At 41.9% G+C, this 22,375-nt stretch overlaps 1 protein-coding gene across 7 annotated transcripts in view; it reads right to left on the reverse strand.

Moving 5' to 3' along the window:
- Positions 1-22,375, reverse strand: part of chrm4a (cholinergic receptor, muscarinic 4a) — a 96,991-nt gene that overhangs the window by 62,492 nt on the left and 12,124 nt on the right. The window contains exons 2-3 of one of the 7 annotated variants that reach the window (XM_059651886.1): positions 17,882-18,068; positions 12,595-12,740 (exon numbers count right to left, since the gene is read on the reverse strand). The exons of 3 other annotated variants lie outside the window; for them this stretch is intronic. Coding sequence is in view for 2 of the 4 variants with exons in the window: in XM_048545100.2 (XP_048401057.1) it covers positions 17,882-17,938 (57 nt within the window). In the remaining 2 variants the exon portion in view is untranslated. Of the gene's footprint in view, positions 1-12,594; positions 12,741-17,881; positions 18,069-18,816; positions 18,898-22,375 lie in introns of those variants that run through there. 3 more of the 7 variants (XM_048545100.2, XM_048545099.2, XM_048545105.2) reach the window with 3 other exon arrangements.

The following is a 22,375-nucleotide window of genomic DNA, read 5'->3' on the forward strand; positions in this document are numbered from 1 at the left end:
CCTCCCATTGTATGTTAATGGCACAAAGTAAGAGGAGTTGGAGAGATTCCTGATCAGCCATTAGTTACATTCCTGCTAAACTTATTTCTGTCGCGTAGTCCTGCAAAGACAATGCTTGATCGTCACGCCTAGAACTAGAAGTTCATTTGTTGGCATGCTGACTGGCACGTACACAGTTGGCACAGCACCTCTGAGCAATTAGTGGCAACGCTGGCCATATCACGATCTAACTTCATTATCCATAGCTCCAGGCTACAGCATGCAAGCAGAAAGTTAACTAGTGTGTATCAAATTGGTGGCAAAAGCATGGCTTCCACTCCTGCGTCCCATTTCAGGTGGGCTGGGAAGCTACCACTTTGCCCCACCCATGTGAAGCTTAAATTTAGCACTCCTCATACTGGCTATTTGACGGTCTTTTTGAGCTTCTCATGAGTAGATTTGTGTTGTGGGCATGCTGTCCTTGGTGTGAGAAGGTTAAAATTCCTGTCATAGTTTTAACAGTTTATGCAACCAGAAGAAAAATAAACCACTAGGTTTCAAAACTGTTGGTGCTTGGTACAAACCCTTAGGTTTACCAGGCAGCAGACACTCCCACTGGTCTGCAGTAAGGAAGAAATAAAAGAAAGACTTGCATTTTTATAGCGTCTTTCAAGACCTTGCCAGTTTGCTGATAACACTTTGTAAGGTAGGATGCATAGGAGTCATGATAACAAAGTGTGAAGCTGGATGAACACAGCAGGCCAAGCAGCATCTCAGGAGCACAAAAGCTGATGTAGATAGGCCTAGACCCTTCATCAGAGACCCACACAGCAAGGTCATGCAAACAGCAGTGAGATAGCATGTTTAATGATAAATATTTGCTGGAACTCTCCTTCTCTTCCTCAAAATTGCATTCGATCTTTCTTGCCCACTTCAGACAGGCGACAGGATCTCAGCTTATTTCCTCATTAAAAGGACAGAACCTCTCAGAGAACAGCATTCCCTCAGTGCTGCACTGTTATATTCACTTATATTTGATGGCAACTTTTTTGCCGTGGCCCCATGACTTATGGATTCGGGGAATGGTACTGCTTAGCCACAGCTGGGTAGATCAAAATCCATGTGACTAGTTGCTGTCATAACACACTCAGTTTTCACTGCAAAGAATTATAATTAGATTTAATGTGCTGCATAAAAAATCTTTTCCTGGTTATATTTTTCATTACTGTGTTTGACAGCATGAGGGAATGCAATTAACGCCAACCATGCGCTGTGGTTTAATTCCTTTAACAGCGCTTTATAACTCAGCTGTAGTATACTGACTGGCTCACTAACTCCTATCTTGCTCGTGCCCCCAGTGAGTTCACTGGCATTCATTACTTTAACAAATATCCACCTTAGATAAAACACAGCAGGAATGGGGTAGTAACTGAATGAAAAACCTTTTCTCTCTCAGTGAAATAGTTATTGCTTTTTTAGATTAGTTATATGGAGGAACAATTTCCCGGAGGCTATTGGAGCTGCCCAAATGCAACATACAGTTAACAGAACGTAGGAAACATTGGATGAAAATAAATAAGGTTTGCCGCGTTCAGCTTCTGTTGCCTTGGTCATCACATGGTACAAAAGTAATGGAGTTATTGCGAGTAACCAATCAGCCCCCAATTAGTTAATAACTGACATGAGGTGAGAAACTTCCCAGTGGTGGAAAGCCTCGAGACCCGAGGACTTAATTTAGCTGTTTCACCTAATCACCTATCATAAATTATGCTTTAACAAACTCATTCGCGGTATTCAAAAACATCATTTTCTAAAATAACTGTATTTAATTTGCATCTGAATGGTTCAATGTTACATGCTTCCTTTCTATACAAAGTAAGCCTGTTACAGAGCTTTCTCGCTCTCTTTAATGAAATATTTTTTGCACAGACTTGTTTTGAATTTCTAAAGGCTGCATCACATTATGTTCCAGCCATAGGCGAGCCATGACATCCACCTTTTTGATGCACTCCTCTGCTAACCCCTCCCTAATTCCACCACCTCACTTCACCTTCTCTTCAGTGACCCACACAGATGGCCAGCCTTGGTTTGGGAATCTTGCGAGGACGTGTGACTCTAGTCAGTGTCCTCTCACTCCATACAGCACAGCCTTTGAGTTTCTTTACTGGGCCATCGGTGCTGTGCCCTGTAACTCCATAGAATCCTACACTTGTGCACCAATATACGATACGTCCAGGCTTTATGACCTTCTAAAGTTACTTCAACATCAAGCTGTTACTAAGTATAAAGTTTTTGATCTTATACGGCAACAGAATCTGTGATTAATTACTTTGTGTTATTATTAGGAACTGACTGCATTCTATGATGGCCTACACTGTATCACCAATGCATTCTTAATTTCCGTTTTGGAACTAGTCCAGGAATAGTCATGTTGACAATGATCCTGAAGCACGTTTAGCTTGTTTTAAAGCTATCATCCAGAACATGCATTTGTGTTGGTAAATTAAGCGCAGGTGCAGTGCATCAGTGCACAAATCACCTACTAAATCAATTATTATGGCCTGGTAATGACATAAACAGGCCAGCGATAATTTAGATCTCACCTTTTCTTTCAACATGACAGTTGGTGCGCTGTTACACAATGACTTTCTTTTGTATGTGTATCAAATATGGGCAGTTTTCTTTTCTGCTCATCTGAAGTGGTTGTAACATTTGGAATGATTGAGGCTAGTTGTCAGTTACTAAGATAAAGAAAGTTGATATGTTACAATGAGAGAAGATTTGTTGCTCTGCCTTAGAACCTGGGACTCCTTCCAAACCTTTAAATCATTGAATGTGGCTGGACAGATTGAAAAAGTGATTGAAAGGCATTGGGGGTTCCCTGTCTTCATGACGAGGTAACGAGAACAAGAGGAAAGCGAGGTGCGGTCAACAGTGATAAAATACTGACTCAGCCTCAACTGGGATATTGCATTCAGATATGGGATTTACATTTCAGAAAGGGTGTAAATACATGAGGGAGGGCACAGAAATGACATACTAGAATAATTCCAGCATGAGGAATTTTAGGATAGATCAGAGAAACTGTTCTCTATGGAGAAACGAAAACTGAAAATAGATTTGATTGAGGTAATCAAAATTATGATGTTTAAAATAGCTAAGGAATCAATAATGAGACTTGGGGAAAACAAGATAGTGGTTGGAGGGGCTATACAGATGATGTTCAGGCTATTGCATGCATATGACTGCACATAAATAAAAGGTGAGAGACTTAAATGACACATTGCCTCTAAATTAGAGGGATTGTTGCCTGTGTCATTGTTCTCATTTAGCTTCACACTTTGGAGAAAGATTTGTAGGCTTGTTAACAAGTATTGCATAATGTGGCTTGAATGCTCCTTCCACAGCTGTAACCATCTGTTCTCTGGCTAAAGGGGTGACCTTTGGTGAGAGGGGTTTATTAGATACCACATCCTATAATGATTAGGGAAAGAAACCCACTGGACATGGATATCCTTGTTGAATGTTAATCTAACATTCAGAGCTGGATCCCTCCAGTCACTGTCTGGACTGGGGTCCAACACATTATCTTCTGACTCACAGGCTAGGAATCCTACCACTAAGCCAAAGTCTATCCTCTTAGAATGCAATGAGGGTTACAGTTCGTCAAAGTATGCTTTGAAAATGATCCAACAATGCCGCTTGAGTTTTAAAGCAAAAAGCTCAAAGTAGCTCTTTAAGCTGAACAGAGATATAATAGACAATGGTGGTGGAGACAGCCAAATTAAATGGCTGTCTGTGTTCAGGCAAAATCCTGAATATAACATAAGAACTGCACTGGACCCATTTGCACTCAGAAATGTCAAGTGCAATGCCCTGAAGCCCCACAGCAATTCCTGACCTCTCACTGCCTCAAATTGTGGATTACAGTCTGAAGGGCATTTCTGATGGTTAATTGAAGTGTGACTTAGTGCTTTTTCAGCATTGTATGTGTTGGATTTTGGAAATGAGTCTCAGTCTCCATCCTTATTCTTCTAAGAGCCACTGAATAACCATTAGATCTTGAATGACAGTCCACAGTGCCAATAGAGACTACACTTTCCTCTGATTTGCCTTCTCTTCTTCATGTTCCATCTCAGACACAACACCAACTTTGGAAGAATTAGCTACAAATAAGGATGTGGATTTATAGCTGTGTAAATAAAGAACTAATATTTCTGAATAGATTGACTCAAAACTCAATTGGATTGTTTCTACACTCCTATTTCTTTTATGATCTGATAGAATTCCATATTTCTGGTCAAACCAGATTTCTCTAGGCCATATCTGTGTTCAGCATAGCAGATAAGATTGTTGTGGGAATGCAAACTAAGCCCCCTTTCTACAGCACTAGCTTTGATGAAACGATGAGGAAGGTTGAAGAGAGCAGGGCAGGAGATGTAGTCCATATGGATTTCAGTAAGGCCTTTGATAAGGTTCCACATGGTAAGCTGCTCTGGAAGCTTAGATCACATGGAATCCAGAGAGATTTAGCAAATTGGATACACAATTGGCTTAATGGTAGGAAGCATAGAGTAATAGTGGAAGGATGCTTGTCAGACTGGAGGTCTGTGGCTAGTGGTGTGCCTCAGGGATCGATGCTGGGTCCATTGCTATTTGTTATCTATACCAATGGTTGGATGAAAATGTAAAAGGGTAATGAGTAAGTTTGTGGATGACACTAAAATTGTGGACAGTGAGGAAGATTATCAGAAATTGCAGCAGGACCTTGATCAGCCAGGGAAGTGGACCGAGAAATGGCAAATAAAGTTTAATATCAATAAGTGTGAGGTGTTGCATTTTGGAAAGTCAAATCAAGGTGAGTGTTTCATGATGAATAGTAGGGCCTTAAGGAGTGTAATGGAACAGGGGGAGCTTGGAATTCAGGTGCAAGGTTCTCTGAAAGCAGAGTCACAGGTAGACAGGGCAGTGAAGAAGGCTTCTGACACACTGGCCTTCATCAGTCAGGGCATTGAGCATAGAACAAAAAAAAGTTGCTGAAAAAGCTCAGCAGGTCTGGCAGCATCTGTGAAGAAAAAAATCAGTGTTAACATTTCAGGTCCAGTGACCCTTCCTCAGAACTCAGAAAATTTGTTGATTATCTGCTTAACATTTTTAAGAACAATGGAATGTATAACATAGCAGAGCACAAGGCCACTGTATATGTGCCTTCTCTCTTACATTGCACAACCTAGCCAGGTTTTAGTTTACAACTGAATTTTTCAACGGCTCGCATTTATATATCACCTCGAACTTAATGAAACATTCCAAGTCACTTCACAGGAGAGTTATAAAATGAAATATGACACCAAATCACATAAGGAAATAATTAACCAGGTGACGAAAAACTTGATCAAAGAGGTAGGTTTTAAAATTTTAAAGTAGGTTCCTCCCTTTAAAGGAGAAAAGTGAGGTAGTGAAGAAGTGATGTGTAGCAATAGTATTACAGAATTTAGGACTGATGTCACTGAATATATGGTCAGCAATGGTGGAGCAATTAAAGTCAGCAATGCTTGACAGGTCAGAATTTGGAGAGCACAGATAACTCAGGCGGTTGTGGGGCTCGAGGGGGTGTTCAATGGAAGGATTTGGGAACTGGGGAGCAAAGTAGATCAGCGATCAAATTATTTGTTTATCTTTCTCTACGACCCTGTTCTCCATCTTTTTGATGTGAGAAGTTGACAGCAGAGGCCCATGGAAGTGAAAGAAAATAGTCTTGCTATGCTCTACCCAGGCTTTTCAAGGCCATTGGCAATTGACTGAAATCTCAACAACTCACCATGGTTTTTCCAGATGTATTTATATTTTCAATATAGTGATGTCTACATGGTTTTGGTATGATTCTGTAGGACTTAATCACCTAAAAATACTCCTACACTCTCATTAAATTGCTTCGCTGAAATATAAAGCTCAGATTCCTGGAAACAGGAATTTTGACGCATCATTTAGCTTCTGATATGACAGTTGGATTTAGTTATTCATAAAGGTCAGTCAAAAAAGGTAATCAGGGATAGGGCAAAGATAGAAAAACAGACTTTGAGGATTATTAGATCAGCCATGATCTTATTGAGTGGTGAAGTAGGCTCAATGGGTTGAGTTGCCTAGTTCTTCTGCCCCCAAATCTCGTGATCCTTTGGAAAGGTAGGAGGTTAATCACTGTTGAGCTTTTCCTTTGAACAGTTCTAACGCCTGAAATTTGATAGATTTGCAACTAAATTCAGAGATCAGCCCCATTCCAGGAGCTATCCTTTCCTCACTGTCAACACTCATAGAAGAACATAGAACAGTACAGCACAGAACAGGCCCTTCAGCCCACAATGTTGTGCCGACCATTGATCCTCATGGATGCACCCTCAAATTTCTGTGACCATATACATGTCCAGCAGTCTCTTAAATGACCCCAATGACCTTGCTTCCACAACTGCTGCTGGCAACGCATTCCATGCTCTCACAACTCTCTGCGTAAAGAACCTGCCTCTGACATCCCCTCTATACTTTCCACCAACCAGCTTAAAACTATGACCCCTCGTGCTAGCCATTTCTGCCCTGGGAAATAGTCTCTGGCTATCGACTCTATCTATGCCTCTCATTATCTTGTATACCTCAATTAGGTCCCCTCTCCTCCTCCTTTTCTCCAATGAAAAGAGACCGAGCTCAGTCAACCTCTCTTCATAAGATAAGCCCTCCAGTCCAGGCAGCATCCTGGTAAACCTCCTCTGAACCCTCTCCAAAGCATCCACATCTTTCCTATAATAGGGCGCCCAGAACTGGACGCAGTATTCCAAGTGCGGTCTAACCAAAGTTTTATAGAGCTGCAACAAGATCTCACGACTCTTAAACTCAATCCCCCTGTTAATGAAAGCCAAAACACCATATGCTTTCTTAACAACCCTGTCCACTTGGGTGGCCATTTTAAGGGATCTATGTATCTGCACACCAAGATCCCTCTGTTCCTCCACGCTGCCAAGAATCCTATCCTTAATCCTGTACTCAGCTTTCAAATTCGACCTTCCAAAATGCATCACCTCGCATTTATCCAGGTTGAACTCCATCTGCCACCTCTCAGCCCATCTCTGCATCCTGTCAATGTCCCGCTGCAGCCTACAACAGCCCTCTACACTGTCAACGACACCTCCGACCTTTGTGTCGTCTGCAAACTTGCTGACCCATCCTTCAATTCCCTCGTCCAAGTCATTAATAAAAATTACAAACAGTAGAGGCCCAAGGACAGAGCCCTGTGGAACCCCACTCACCACTGACTTCCAGGCAGAATATTTTCCTTCTACTACCACACGCTGTCTTCTGTTGGCCAGCCAATTCTGTATCCAAGCAGCTAAGTTCCCCTGTATCCCATTCCTCCTGACCTTCTGAATGAGCCTTCCATGGGGAACCTTATCAAATGCCTTACTGAAGTCCATATACACCACATCCACAGCTCGACCCTCATCAACCTTACTAGTCACATCCTCAAAAAACTCGATAAGGTTTGTAAGGCATGACCTACCCCTCACAAAGCCGTGTTGACTGTATTTGATCAAGCCATGCTCTTCCAGATGGTCATAAATCTTATCCCTCAGAATCCATTCTAACACCTTGCAGACGACAGACGTGAGACTTACCGGTCTATAATTGCCGGGGATTTCCCTATTTCCTTTCTTGAAGAGAGGAATTACATTTGCCTCTCTCCAGTCCTCAGGTACGACTCCAGTGGAGAGCGAGGATGCAAAGATCTTCGCAAGTGGCGAAGCAATTGCATTTCTCGCTTCCCAAAGCAGCCGAGGACAAATCTGATCCGGGCCTGGCGACTTGTCAATCTTAATGTTTGACAAAATTTTCAGTACATCAGCTTCCTCTATCTCTATCCATTCCAGCATGCACACCTGCTCTTCAAAGGTTTCATTCACTACACAGTTCGATTCTTTCGTAAAGACAGAAGCAAAAAACTCATTTAGGGCTTCCCCTACCTCCTCAGGCTCCACACACAAGTTCCCTATGCTATCCCTGATCGGCCCTACTCTTTCTTTGACCATTCTCTTATTCCTCACGTAAGTGTAAAATGCCTTTGTGTTTTCCCGGATTCCTTCTGCCAAGCCTTTCTCGTGCCCCCTCCTGGCTCTCCTCAGACCATTTTTGAGCTCCTTCCTTGCCTGCATGTAATCCTCTCTAGCTGAACTTGACCCTAGCTTCCTCCACCTTATGTAAGCTACCTTCTTCCTTTTCACTAGAAGCTCCACCGCTCTCGTCATCCAAGGTTCCTTTATCTTACCCCTTCTTGCCTGTCTCAGAGGGACATATTTACTCATCACTCCCAACAACTGTTCCTTAAACCATCTCCACATGTCTATAGTTCCCTTACCATGGAACAACTGCTCCCAGTCCATGCTTCCTAACTCGTGTCTAATCGCATCATAGTTTCCTCTTCCCCAATTAAATATCCTCCCATTCTGCCTAATCCTCTCCTTCTCCATAGCTATGTAGAATGAGAGAGTGTTATGGTCACTATCACCAAAATGCTCTCCCACCACACTCACCAGCCTCTCAATCACTTGGAGAGCAGTTCCCACTCCAGGAGCTATCTGCTTCTCAGTGTGATCTCCATCCCCACAAAAAATTCTGTTGTAAGTAGTGACAGCGAAGAAGAAGCCCTCGTCCAAAAAGTAACCAACAGATTTATGATAAAGTAAAGTGAAGCTGTCACAATAAGAGATGCCAGCTGCTGAACCCATAAGCTCAATGCAAAATGAGCTTCTTGAGAACAGGATCATGGAATATGAGTCTTCATATCAGGCCAGGAATGTTGTTAACTGCACACCGGTAATGAATATCGCCGTTCCAAATTTATGTGATGATGCCAAGTTACTGTTCCCAACGACTGTCATGCCAATAGACTTAAACTGAAATGCCACATTGTACTATTGGCCATCTCCCTAACCCTTCCTTAATATACCTGTACTGGCTGATGGTCTATGCTCTGGGTACAGCTCTCTTCTTGGGCTACTCTGATATAAAGTATATACTGAGCTCCAGCAGCCAGTTTGATCTGCTTGCAACTGCTACGCCGGCTGAGGTTACCACAAAAGCCCTACCTTTTCAACCTCACCCTTCACCTAAGGCATGGTGAGTCATCTTTCTTTCCTCCCCCGACCCTAGGTTTTTAGTCAGCAGTCTATGGTCCCCTGTGGGACTATGGAAACAATCGCTTTCAGCATCATTACTGTTTGACCTGCCAATTCCTCCCCATGATAGGTTAGAACATGCATGGGCCTGATAGCTGGAAAATAACTGTCCCCATATTGGTTAATATCCAGCAGTTACGGAGGACTTCCCTCCAAATTTGCAACCCATGAATCTCAAATCATTATAAATAAATAAAGAAAAATCAATATCTCTAAGTACGTGAACTTTAGAAAAGAGTCTAGCAATAGGTCAGGCTTGACTTGGTTGTTCCATCAATCTTGAGGGATATATTATTGTCAAGCAAAGCCTCAGTCTACCAAATATGAAATTCAATTAGTTTTATGCCATGCATGAATTACTTAATAATAAAATTCTTAAGTAGAAAACCTCAATTCTCTGCATGGTGTGATTTTTATTTATATATTTTTGATTCTGTGCATTCCCTTCCAAATGATTCACAAAAATTAGTTCATAGAAAGAAATGTTTATGCCGACGTAAGTAGAGATTAGCTCCATCAGTGCATGCATAAGTGCTAAAGTATTGACATCTGGTCGGCAATCTGAATATCTAAATGATTCTCTGTCAATGTTGTACAAAGTGATAAGGTCACCACTAAAGATTTAGAACTTACTTCTCAGCACTGGAATAATAGCCCTATTTGAGATCATTAAACCTTTGTCTCGTTACTGGTCCTGAGAGAGATGGCTGTTGTGAAAAAATGATTTTTTGATTCGATCACTGTGGGCGAGAGCAGTATCTCTAGAATATAATAAAAACTCCAATCCAGCATTCAGTGTTACCAGGTAAAAGATTTTGCAGGGGATTGTCTCACATAGAGCAGATAAATGAGAAGGTAATGAATGCTTATTTAACAAGCAAGCAGGCACATGCAAGTTATCATTTTTACATGTGCTGTTTCACAACCTGTAATAAATTGTACTGCCCAGTCAAATATCCTGCAAATTAATCTCTTCAATGGCAGAAGAGCAACCACTTATCCTTTGCCCATGAGTTGGACTTAAGCTGCAGACTGAAAAATTATGGCACGTTAATGACATATACTTCTATTAGTGTACAAATTGACCAGTAAATTCAAGGTATTAAGAAAAGCAAAATTAGCCATGAATCGCAGAAATCACAATAAAAAAATGTTTCTCTCAACCTGCCCGGAATATTTTCAGAATTTCCTGATTTACATATTATTCCTACATTGATTCAGAAAATTGAATCTGGCAATCAATGGTGTGGGTTTGAACAATTTGATCATTATCATATGGCAATCAACCTCTCCAGGCCAGAAACATTCTAAGGCAGTTGATCTTATTTCGGTGCCTAGCAAAATTTTTTTTGATGACTTTCAAACTTTAAAATTTAGTATTTTCTTTTCATATTACCTCTCCTGTCAGTATCTGTTTTTGCTTCTTCCTCATCCAATGCAATTTGTTATTAACTCTCAGTCTTTCTCTGCCATTGCTGTGTTTCTTTCTGAATCATTCAATCTCAATGCTTAATATGGCATGCCATTGGCATGCCACAGCATTTGTTAATTGCACAGATGTCCTATCCACTTTATAATCAGTATCTACCAACTGTTCTGCGAGAAAGTTACAGTTCAAATTTTGCTTCATGCTGAAGGATGCAGAAAACAACAAACGGCGCACATCACAAGTCTCACTCCTGCGGCAAAATCCTGCCCATTGTTCCTGTTTCACCAGCTCCTGACCCCTGACTGACAGTCCAGCATGCCTGTTCCACAGTTGTAGAAATGTGATCCCACTCATGAAATCATGTGAAACTTCATGACTGCCAATATGTAACTGCAAGCCATGACAGAATCAAATTATGATATGCAGCAGACCGCTTTCAAAGAAAACCTGTAAATGCGCAATCTTATTATATTGCAGCTGACTTAGACAGTCGCAGGAATAGAACATAACCATGGGAGAACAATACACTCAAGCTGCTACTTCTTTCTCAAGGACTGCGTATCAGTATAAAAATCGCTTTCACTTCTCTTTCAGAAAGGAAAAGGAAAGTGATGCGCAAAAATTTGATCTAGCTCTTAAGACTTTTGTCTCTGCAGTACAATGTGGATATTTTAATGGGAAAACAAATTTAAGATGTGCGTATAAATGGAAAAAGCTAATATGGAACCAAAATGCCAAATTAAAAAGGACCAACTGGCCATTGAAATAGGTCCAAAATAGATTTTGTACGCCAAGTGGGATTCAGAATACAAGGAAAGACTTCAAAGCAGTAACAATAGGGCAAGGTTATTCTTTCATAAAGAATGAAAAGTAAGAGGAACTGGGTTACAAAAGGAAGTCCCTTTTGTTGGGAAGAATGAATGGAGCCGTGCTGTTCAATACAATGGATATGAACAATAAGCTTTCTGAAAGTGGAAGATGTGGGCTCTGAGAATCACTGTTTTAAATTACTGGGTTAGACGTAATTTATGAAAATATAAAGGTGTCAAAAGGCCAGAACAGAGCTCATTTTATCAGGTAAGTAATGTTCATTATCTATATGCTTATCTGTGACTCATAGCCTTTTGTCAGGAGACATTTAGTTCAATTAAAAAAAAACAAGCCCTGTAAATTCTAGAAATCTGAAATAAAAGTGTAACATACTGAAAATGCACAACTGAATGGTTTCTCTTCACAGATATCAACTCCCATTTAAGATAGATATGAGGAGGAGTTTTTCTGTCAGGCAGCAGTGTATCTGTGGAATTCTTCATTGCAGAGAGCTGCAGACACTCGGTCATCAGTATGTTTGAGGCTGTGGCAGACAGATTTTTTTAACCAGTTAGGGAATCATGGTTATAGGGAAAAATGCATGAAAGTGGAGTCAAGGATTGTCAGGTCAGCCATGATCTCATTGAATGGTGGACTAGCCACAATGGGCTGAATGGCTTACTCCTGATCCTACACCTTGTGCATTTCCTGTTTTCTACAGTGGGATTTGTAAACATATTGTTATAAATATGCCTAAAATTATGTTGATTCCACATTCACATTCACATGGTCTCAATGCACATTCATATTTACACAGATAGTTCATTCATTGGTGAAATCTCATTAGGAACAAGCAGCCTTAGCAAGAGAAAGAAAGAAATGGGGAAACAGAGGGCTGCTGGACCACTAACATGTGCAAAGCACAGCCAAAGGCAAGGGAAATCCTGTCAGACAGTAAGATCCTCCCCAGTGGATAAAGGAAAGGACCATAATTAGTTTCAAAACAGGGGCTCACCTCAACATAGGGCAAGACCTGCTCTTCTCTGCACATGGTGAAGCTGCAGAGGCCCATAACGAATGGTCAATATAATTCGAGCTGTATGAGGCATGGAATTACATCTTTACATGAACAATTTGCCTGAATGTATTCAGGAGACTAACCTTATCAAAAGCAAGCTAAATGCACAATTCCAGCACGTCCAATCTCCCATAGAGTCCACAGATGCTGTCAGTCAGCATTCTGATTGTAATGTTGCAATTTAGAGTTGTTAATGGATTGTTTTCTCTCACAAGTTTCATAAGCCAACCTAAGGTCAAAGATAAAGCTCGATTCAATGCTTAGCCATAACAATGACCAATGACAACAACATGCCAATGCATTCACAAGATTTTGACCCCAAGTTCATCAAGATGCCAAAGTGCCATGAGAATAAGGGGGCAGAGGTGAGTGTAGTGGCCATCAATAAAGAGAAAGTGCTGGGGAAGCCTAATGGTCTGAAGTTGGATAAATCAGCCAGAAGACCCAGCCAAGCCTTTCCCACATGTACTGCTTCAGCCCAGGGAGGTGGCTCACAGCCATCTTATCAAGGGCAACTAGGCATGGTTAATAATTGCCAGACTTGCCGGTGAAACCCAGATCCGAAGAATGAATAAGCAAATCCCTGGAGTTCACTGTCCGCCTGATGCCCAGTGTATGTGTGAGGCTTTGGGTTTTCATGTAGTTATTGGTCTGTCAGTTGGAATTGAACTGTTCAACATTGTCACGTTGCAATCTCCCATATGACTAACTCTGCACATCTGCCAATGTAGTATACTGTATCCACTGTACCCAGTGTGGCTTCCTCTACATTGGGGAAACCAAGCGGAGACTTGGGGACCGCTTTGCAGAACACTTCCGCTCGGTTAGCAATAAACAACTGCACCTCCCAGTCGCGAACCATTTTAACTACCCCTCCCATTCCTTAGATGACATGTCCATCATGGGCCTCCTGCAGTGCCACAATGATGCCACCCGAAGGTTGCAGGAACAGCAACTCATATTCCGCTTGGGAACCCTGCAGCCCAATGGTATCAATGTGGACTTCACAAGCTTCAAAATCTCCCCTTCCCCCACCGCATCCCAAAACCAGCCCAGTTTGTCCCCTCCCCCCACTGCATCCAAAAACCAGCCCAGCTCATCCCCGCCTCCCTAACCTGTTCTTCCTCTCACCTATCCCCTCCTCCCACCTCAAGCCACACCTCCATTTCCCACCTACTAGCCTCATCCCGCCTCCTTGACCTGTCTGCCCTCCCCGGACTGACCTATCCCCTGCCCACCTCCTACCTATACTCTCCTCTCCACCTATCTTCTCCTCTATCCATCTTCGGTCCGCCTGCCCCTCTCTCCCTATTTATTTCAGAACTCTCTCCCCATTCCCCTTTTCTGATGAAGGGCCAAGGCCCGAAACGTCAGCTTTTGTGCTCCTGAGATGCTGCTTGGCCTGCTGTGTTCATCCAGCCTCACACTTTGTTATCTCGGATTCTCCAGCATCTGCAGTTCCCATTATCTCTAGTTCTGAATGGCCTGATGGGTTTAAAGTTTAATTTCTAAGCAGTTGTTTCTTATGATCTCAAGATTTCAGATGACTGACAGGATCTGATTGGCAGTGTAGGTTAATCTTCGACACTTGTATAATGGTGTGTTTTAATTCATTCACAGGAAGTTGGTGTAGCTGGCTTGGCCAGCATTTATTGCCCATCCCTCAGTGCCCTTGAGAAACTGGTGGTTAACCGACTTCCTGAAAAACTGCAGTCCATTTAATATTGGTAGGTCCACAATGCTTTTTGGGAGGGGCTTCCATGAATTTTGACCCATGTAGCTGCGTCCTTTCAGATGGCAGTAGTCCTGGGTTTGGAAGGTGCTATCCAAGCAACCTTAGTGAGTTTTGGAAGACCACCTCATAAATGGCGCACTCTGCTGCTACTGAGGGAATTTTTGTGGATGCCGTGGTTATTTTGTCTTGGATGTTGTCAAGTTTCTTGAATGTTGTTGGAACAGCACTCAATTGGGAAATATTCTGTCACACACGTGACTTGTGCAATGACTTGTGCCATGACTTGAGGAGTCAGGAGATAAGTTATTTGCCACAGTACTCCTAGTCTATCCTGATATCCATAGTATTTATATAGAAGCATAGAATCCCTACAGTGCATAAAGAGGCCATCTGGCCCATCCAATCTGTTCTGACACTCCAAAGTGCATCCCACCCATCCACATCCATCCCCTGACCCCCATCATATACCATGGCCGATCCACCTAACCAGAACATTTTTAGACTGTGGGAAGAAACTGGAGCACCTGGAGGAAATCCATGCAGACACTGCGAATGTACAAACTCCACACAGAAGTCATCCAAGACTGGAATTGAACACAAGTGCCTGGTGCTGTGTGAGGCAGCAGTGCCAAACACTGTGCCACAGTACTGTGGCTGGTCCAATTTAATTTCTGGTCAATGGTACCCCCTGGTATATTATTATTTGGGGACTCACTGGTGGCGATGCTAATGGGGCATTGGCATCAGTTTTGGAACCGGGGGGATCTGTACCGTTGGGACGGTCTCCACCTGAACCAATCTGGAACCAGTGTTCTAGCAAAAAGGATAAATAGAGGTGGTCAGTAGGACTTTAAACTAGCAAGTCGGCGGAAGGGAAAGTGAAAGAGACAGGGAGTATGGAGTTAAATGGAAAGATAAGCAACAGGATAGCATGTGTACAGGTGGATTTAAGCTTGAGGCAGACTAGGAATACAGCAAAAAGGAAGGATAACTTAAGACATCTTGGGATTTCCAACCTCTCTAATATGATAAGAAAGCTAGCATTAAGGCACTTTATCTAAATGCTCGTAGTATTTGCAACAAAGTAGATGAATTAACAACACAAATCCTCTTGAATGATTATGATGTGATAGGCATCACAGACACATGGTTGCAGGAAGCTCAGGACTGGCAGTTAAACATCCAAGGATTCACAACATATCGAAAGACAGGGAGGTGGGCAGAGGGGGTGGGGTTGCCTTGTTAGTTAAGAATGGAATTAAATCTACAGCACTAAATGACATAGGGTCAGAAGATGTGGAGTCTGTGTGGGTGGAATTGAGGAACCACAAAGGCAAAAAAACTATAATGGGAGTTATGCACAGACCCCCTAACAGTGATCAGGACCAGGGGCGCAAGATGCACCGAGAAATAAATAGGACAAGTCAGAAAGGAAAGGTCACAGTGATCATGGGGGACTTCAATATGCAGGTGGATTGGGTGAATAATGTTGCTGGTGGATCCAAAGAAAAGGAATTCATGGAATGTTTGCAGGATAGCTTTTTGGAACAGCTTGTGATGGAGCCCACAAGGGAGCAGGCTATTCTGCACTCAGTGCTATGTAATGAGCCAGGCTTTATAAAAGACCTTAAAGTAAGGGAACACTTAGGAGGTAGCGATCATAATACGGTAGAGTTCAGTCTGCAGTTTGAAAGAGAGAAGGCAAAATCGGATGTAATGGTATTACAGTTAAATAAAGGTAATTACAGAGGCATGAGAGAAGAATTGACGAAAATCGACTGGAAGCAGAGCCTAGCGAGGAAGACAGTAGAGCAACAATGGCAGGAGTTTCTGGGTGTAATTGAGGACACAGTACAGAGGTTCATCCCAAAGAAAAGAAAGATTATCCGGGGTGGGATTAGACACCCATGGCTGACAAAGGAAGTCAGGAAATATATCAAAGAAAAAGAGGCAGCCTATAAAGTGGCCAGGAGCACTGGGAAATCAGAAGATTGGGAAGGCTACAAAAACAAACAGAGGATAACAAAGAGAGCAATAAGGAAGGAGAGGATCAAATATAAAGGTAGGCTAGCCAGTAATATTAGAAATGATAGTAAAAGTTTCTTTAAATACATAAGAAACAAACGAGAGGCAAAAGTAGATATTGGGCCGCTCCAAATTGATGCTGGAAGGCTAGTGATGGGAGATAAGGAAATAGCTGAAGAACTTAATAAGTACTTTGCGTCAGTCTTCACAGGAAGACATGAGTAGTATCCCAACAATTAGGGAGATTCAGGGGGCAGGGTTGAGTATGGTAGAGAAAGAGAAAGTGCTAGAAAAGCTAAAGGGTCTAAAAATTGATAAATCTCCTGGCCCCGATGGGCTACATCCTAGAGTTCTGAGGGAGGTGGATGAGGAAATAGCGCAGGCTTTGGTCGTGAACTTTCAAAAGTCACTGGAGTCAGGAAAAGTCCCAGATAATTGGAAAATTGCTGCCGTAACCCCCTTGTTTAAGAAAGGATCAAGGCAAAAGATGGAAAATTATAGGCCGATTAGCCTAACCTCGGTAAATTCTAGAATCCATTGTCAAGGATGAGATTTCTAAATTCCTGGAAGTGCAGGGTCAGATTAAAACAAGTCAGCATGGTTTTAGTAAAGGGAAGTCGTGCCTGACAAACCTGTTAGAATTCTTTGAAGAGGTAACAAGTATGTTCGACCCGGGAAACTCAGTAGATGTTATCTATCTAGACTTCCAAAAGGCCTTTGATACGGTGTCTCACGGGAGGCTGCTGAGCAAGGTGAGGGCCCATGGTGTTCAAGGTGAGCTACTGGCTTGGATTGAGGATTGGCTGTCTGACAGAAGGCAGAGAGTTGGGATAAAAGGCTCTTTTTCAGAATGGCAACTGGTGACGAGCTGTGCTTCTGAGGCTTTATAAGGCTCTAGTTAGGCCCTATTTAGGATACTGTGTCCAATTTTGGGCCCCACACCTCAGAAAGGACATACTAGCTCTGGAGCGTGTCCAGCGGAGACTCACACGGATGATCCCTGGAATGGTAGGTTTAATGTATGATGAATGGGTAAGGATCCTGGGATTGTACTCATTAGAGTTTAGAAGGTTGAGGGGAGATCTAATAGAAACTTACAAGATAATGTATGGTTTTGAAGGGGTGGACGCTGGGAAGTTGTTTCTGTTAGGCGGGGAGACTAGCACCCATGGGCACAGCCTTAAAATTAGAGGGGGTAAATTTAAAACTGAAATGAGACGACATTTCTTCAGCCAGAGAGTGGTGGGCTTGTGGAATTCATTGCCACGGAGTGCAGTGGAGGCCGGGACGTTGGATGCCTTCAAGGCAGAGATCGACAAATTCTTGATCTCAAAAGGAATCAAGGGCTATGGGGAGAGTGCAGGGAAGTGGTGTTGAAATGCCCATCAGCCATGATTTTAGTGGACTTGATGGGCCGAATGGCCTTACTTCCACTCTTATGTCTTATGGTCTTATGGAATGTTAAGGGGTGATGGCAAGGTTAATGCTTGTTGAAGATGGTCTTTGCATGGAACTTGAAAATGCTTGCCAATGTGGACAATATGAAATAATATTACACAGAAGAAGAACAAAGGCATAGGAACAAGTGTACAAGCGTACGCCATCATCACCTTAAGGTTGCTCTGCAGTTCAAGAAGGTCATGACTAAATGCTTGTCTCAACCGCATTTTCTGACATTATCCCCAAATTCCTGGATTCCGCTAGTATTTAAAAATCTATCAAGTTCTTTCCCAGACGTACTCAACCACTGAGCCTCCACACTTCTTTGAGATAGAGAGAAAATTGGATGTTCGTAACCTTTTGAATGAAAAAATTAATTAAAGTTGGTAAAGCACAACAAGAGCAATGGAATATTCCTGACTGATATCATATTGATTGCAAGTAAGCTGTATATAAACTTCAACTGGGAAAGCTACATTGAAACAGAAAGGTAAATGTTTATTTAATATGTATTATAAGCAAATACCTAATATTTGATGGTGCCCTTGTGTTTTGCCCAAAAAATAAGTATGCTGAAATCTCGGTGCACTTTATGTGTCACTATTTGCTTTTGTTCCATCCATGCTTGAATATTATTCCTTGGAATTTGAGGACTACGTTTCACTTTAACTTGGAGTAAAGAATTGGTTAGAGCAGGCCAACTGCCAGTTATACACCCCATCCAATCTTATTTTGTATTTACATTTGACGGGGGAGATGTATAACTAGCAGCTGATCAACTGCCATCAGATTTCCACCACGACTAAGAGAGAAAGTTGGTTTCTATGTTTTCAAGCAAGGCAGTATTAAAGGAGTGTTGCACTATCTTTTAGGTGAGATGTTAAGATGATGTTCCATTTGCCTTCTCAGCTGGGCATAAAACAGCATTATTTGAAGAAGGGCAGTAGATTCTTCCTGTGCCCTAGTTTAATTGTCAACCACAAATGGTAATTCAATAATTGGCTGCTTGTAAATCCGTTGTATGTACATTTACTGTTGTGCTTACCCACAAACTAAACTTCAAACACAAGACTGATGCAAGCTGTTTTAATGGAAGGTCACGAACCTGAACATTAACTATGCTTCTTGCTTTTGCAGATGATGCCAGACCTGCTGAGTATTTCCAACATTTTCTGCTTTTAGTTCAGATTTCCAGCATGTGAAATGTTTTGTTTTACTTCAAGGGTAATGCATTAGTTTCTGAAGATCCCTGGGACATCCTGAGGACATGAAAATTGCTGCAGAAATGCAAGTTCATTTGTTATTTCTTACAGCATTCACTAGATAGAATTAAGGTCTCTTCCCTGAAGCATGTTAAAGCTATTTAGTGCAATGAGGCTAGGCAGTTTAATCCAGTTATTGGTGAACATAAATCTAGTTACAAAACTATCTTAACATTGGTCATCAATTTGGCAGTAATTCAGTAATCTCATTCTGACGTACCATAAGGAGGCTTTGCATTGCATCTGGTTTCAGATCATCTGGGCTCTCAAAGGAGTGTTTTTATCAGAGAATCAAAAAATCAAAGAATCATAAAACATAGGCAAATGCCAGTCTGGTCATCACATTTGCGTTAGCTCTTCGAAAGACCTATCAAAGTAATTTCCTTCATTTGCTGTTTCCTGTTAATTTTTGATTTTCAAGTCGGCATTCAATTTTCTTTTGAAAGTGTTATGATCCCAGACGAGGCTCTAAAACTGGTAACTATGGCAGGCTAGACCTTCTAATTTTGGTTGGATCCCACTTGAAAACTTCAATGTTTTCTGACAATCCAGCTTTTTTCTTGAATTAGACAAGAATTGAAATCACAGTTACTTACTGAAGGGATGAAGCAATGTGTTAGTTTAAACAAGCATTAGAAATGTATAATGCAAAAGTGAGAAAGGCAAACAAACACAGCTATTTATTATTATACTCTAACATTCAGAATTAACATGAGGTAACAGACAATCGTGGCTGGGCCACTAAATGCATGCTAAATAGCATATATTATTAAGACGGATGTCACGATACAGCAACCCCAACAATATATCTGTGAGTTATTAAATCCTTTATCCGTTCTGTGTTTCTCATAAGGAATTTAACTTCTCTTTCCTTTCAAAGTGTAACTTTTAATTTCCTATCAGATCCATTTTGATGTAAGCTGTTAAAACTACAATGCATTTCCTTGATGCTCAATCTCTTCTCCCAGAACAGCATCCACAGTGCTCCAAGGTGGCGTTCAAGAAGCTAGTCACTGACAGAAATCCAGCTGTCTAGCTATTCTGAGCAGGACATCATGTTTACTGATCTTTCCTTCCCCTCAATTATCAGCTGCAATAATCCCGTAGATTCTTCAACTCCAGCTGCCTTAGCAGCATGGAGTTGATGGTAGCATTTGAGCTGCATAGAGCCAAACCTACTATTTGTGTCCTCCTAACTGGTTTACTCTGCTCCTTGGAGTGACCTGTGTGACTTGCAACATACAAGCCGATACAATTAAGAGAGGATATAGGCCATTCAGCCCTGTGCTTCAATAAGGTCGTGGCTAAACTAATTGTATCTCAAATCCATAACTGTGATGTACCTGTGAGAACTTTTTGGCCCCTTACTGAGCAATAGCACATCTCCCTTTGCCTTAAAAATATTCAAGGAGTTTAATTTAAATAAATGTAAGGTCTGCATTTTGGAAAGGAAAATCAGGGCAGGATTTATATGCTTAACAGTAACGTCCTGGGGAGTGTGATCAGAGATAAAAGCACAAAAGCTGACGTTTCGGGCCTAGGCCTTTCATCAGAAAAGCTTTTCTGATGAAGGGTCTAGGTCTGAAATGTCAGCTTTTGTGCCCCTAAGATGCTACTTGGCCTGTCATGTTCATCCAGCTCCACATTTTGTTATCCTGGGGAGTGTTGCTGAATAAAGAGACCTTGCAGTGCAGGTTCATTGTTCCTTGAAAATGGAGTCCCAGGTAGACAGGATAGTGAAGAAGGTGTTTGGTATGCTTGACTTTATTGGTCAGTGCAGCAAGTATAGAACTTGGGAGGTCATCTTGTGGCTGTACAGGTCATTGGTTAGATCACTTTTGGAACATTGCATTCACTTCTCCTCTCCCTGCTATTTGAAGGATGTTGTGAAACTTGAAAGGGCTCAGAAAAGATTTACAAGGATCTTGCCGGGCTGGATGGGTTGAGCTATATGAGGGGGCTGAATGGGCTGGAGCTTTTTTCCCTGGAGCATCAGAGGCCGAGGGTGACCTTATAGAAGTTTATAAAATCATGGGAGGCATGGATAGGGTGAATAGTCAAAGTCTTTTCCCCAGGGTAGGTGAGTTCAAAACTATACGGCATAGGTTCAAGATGAGAGGGGAAAGATTTAAAAGGGACCTAAGGGGCAACTATTTCACACAAAGGGTGAAGTGCGTATGGAACGAACTGCCAGAGGAAGTGATGGAGGCTGATACAGTTATAACATTTAAAAGCCACCTGGACGGGTGTATCAACAGGAAGGGTTTAAAGGGATATGAGCCAATTTCGGGCAACTGGTTCTAGATTAATTTGGGATATCTGGTTAGTGTGAATAATTTGGACCAAAGGGTTTGTTTCCATGCTGCATAGCTCTATGAGTAGACACACAGCCTTTTGGGAGAAGATAAACTGGCCTCATCCCTGTTTTAAATGGGCAACTTCTGATTTTTAAACATTGACCTTTTAGTGCTAGATTCCTGTTTGTGTGGGAACATCCTCTCCACATCTACCCAAGGTCCTTCAGGATTTTATGTGTTTCAATCAAATCAATTCTCACACTTCTAAACTCTGGCCTTTCCTTTAAAGACAAACTGTCCTAACTCCATCACACTTCCCGGTGTTAGCTGAGTAAATATTCTCTGAACTGCCTCCAACTAAGTTACATCCTCTATCCAATAAAGTGATCAATGCTGTACAGTGTATTCCTGATGTGGCCTCACCATTGCTTATGCAAGTGATGCATAATCTCTCTTTATTCAGTTCCTGCCATGATAAATGAAAACATTCTATTTGCTTTCTTGATTACTAATGCCTCAATACTGTGACATATAGCAAAAACATGCCAGGGAATCCTGGATGTCCATGATATCTGGATAAAAAGGAAAACAGTGAAGTATAAAGGATACAAAGGGAGCAAAGCAACAGAAGCCCTAGAGGTGATTAGAAAGTCCAGAGGAGAGCTCAAGAAAGTGATTAGTAGAGCAAAGAGGAGGCATGAAAAATCTTTGGCAGCAAGGGGCAATCTTAAGATGTTCTGCAAGTATATTAAGAGGAGAAGGACAGCCTGGAAAGTCTCGGGCCTATTAGGGACCAAGGGGACAAGCTATGCACGATGCTGGTGGTCATTGGTATTGTGTTAAATGAATGCTTCACATCGGTGTTCATTTGGAGTTCACAGAGTCACACAGCATTGAAACCGAACCTTCGGTACGACCAGTCAATGCCGACCAGAATCCCAAGTCAAAGTAGCTCCATCTGTCCGCACTTGCTCAGTATCCCTTCAAACATTTCCTGTTCATGTACTTATCTAAATGCCTATTAAACATTGTAAGTCTAGCTGCATTCACCACTTCGTCTGGAAGTTCATTGCAAACATGAATCAGTCTCCATATAAAAAAATTG

Source organism: Stegostoma tigrinum, chromosome 17 (assembly GCF_030684315.1).
Source record: "Stegostoma tigrinum isolate sSteTig4 chromosome 17, sSteTig4.hap1, whole genome shotgun sequence".
NCBI lineage: Eukaryota > Metazoa > Chordata > Chondrichthyes > Orectolobiformes > Stegostomatidae > Stegostoma > Stegostoma tigrinum.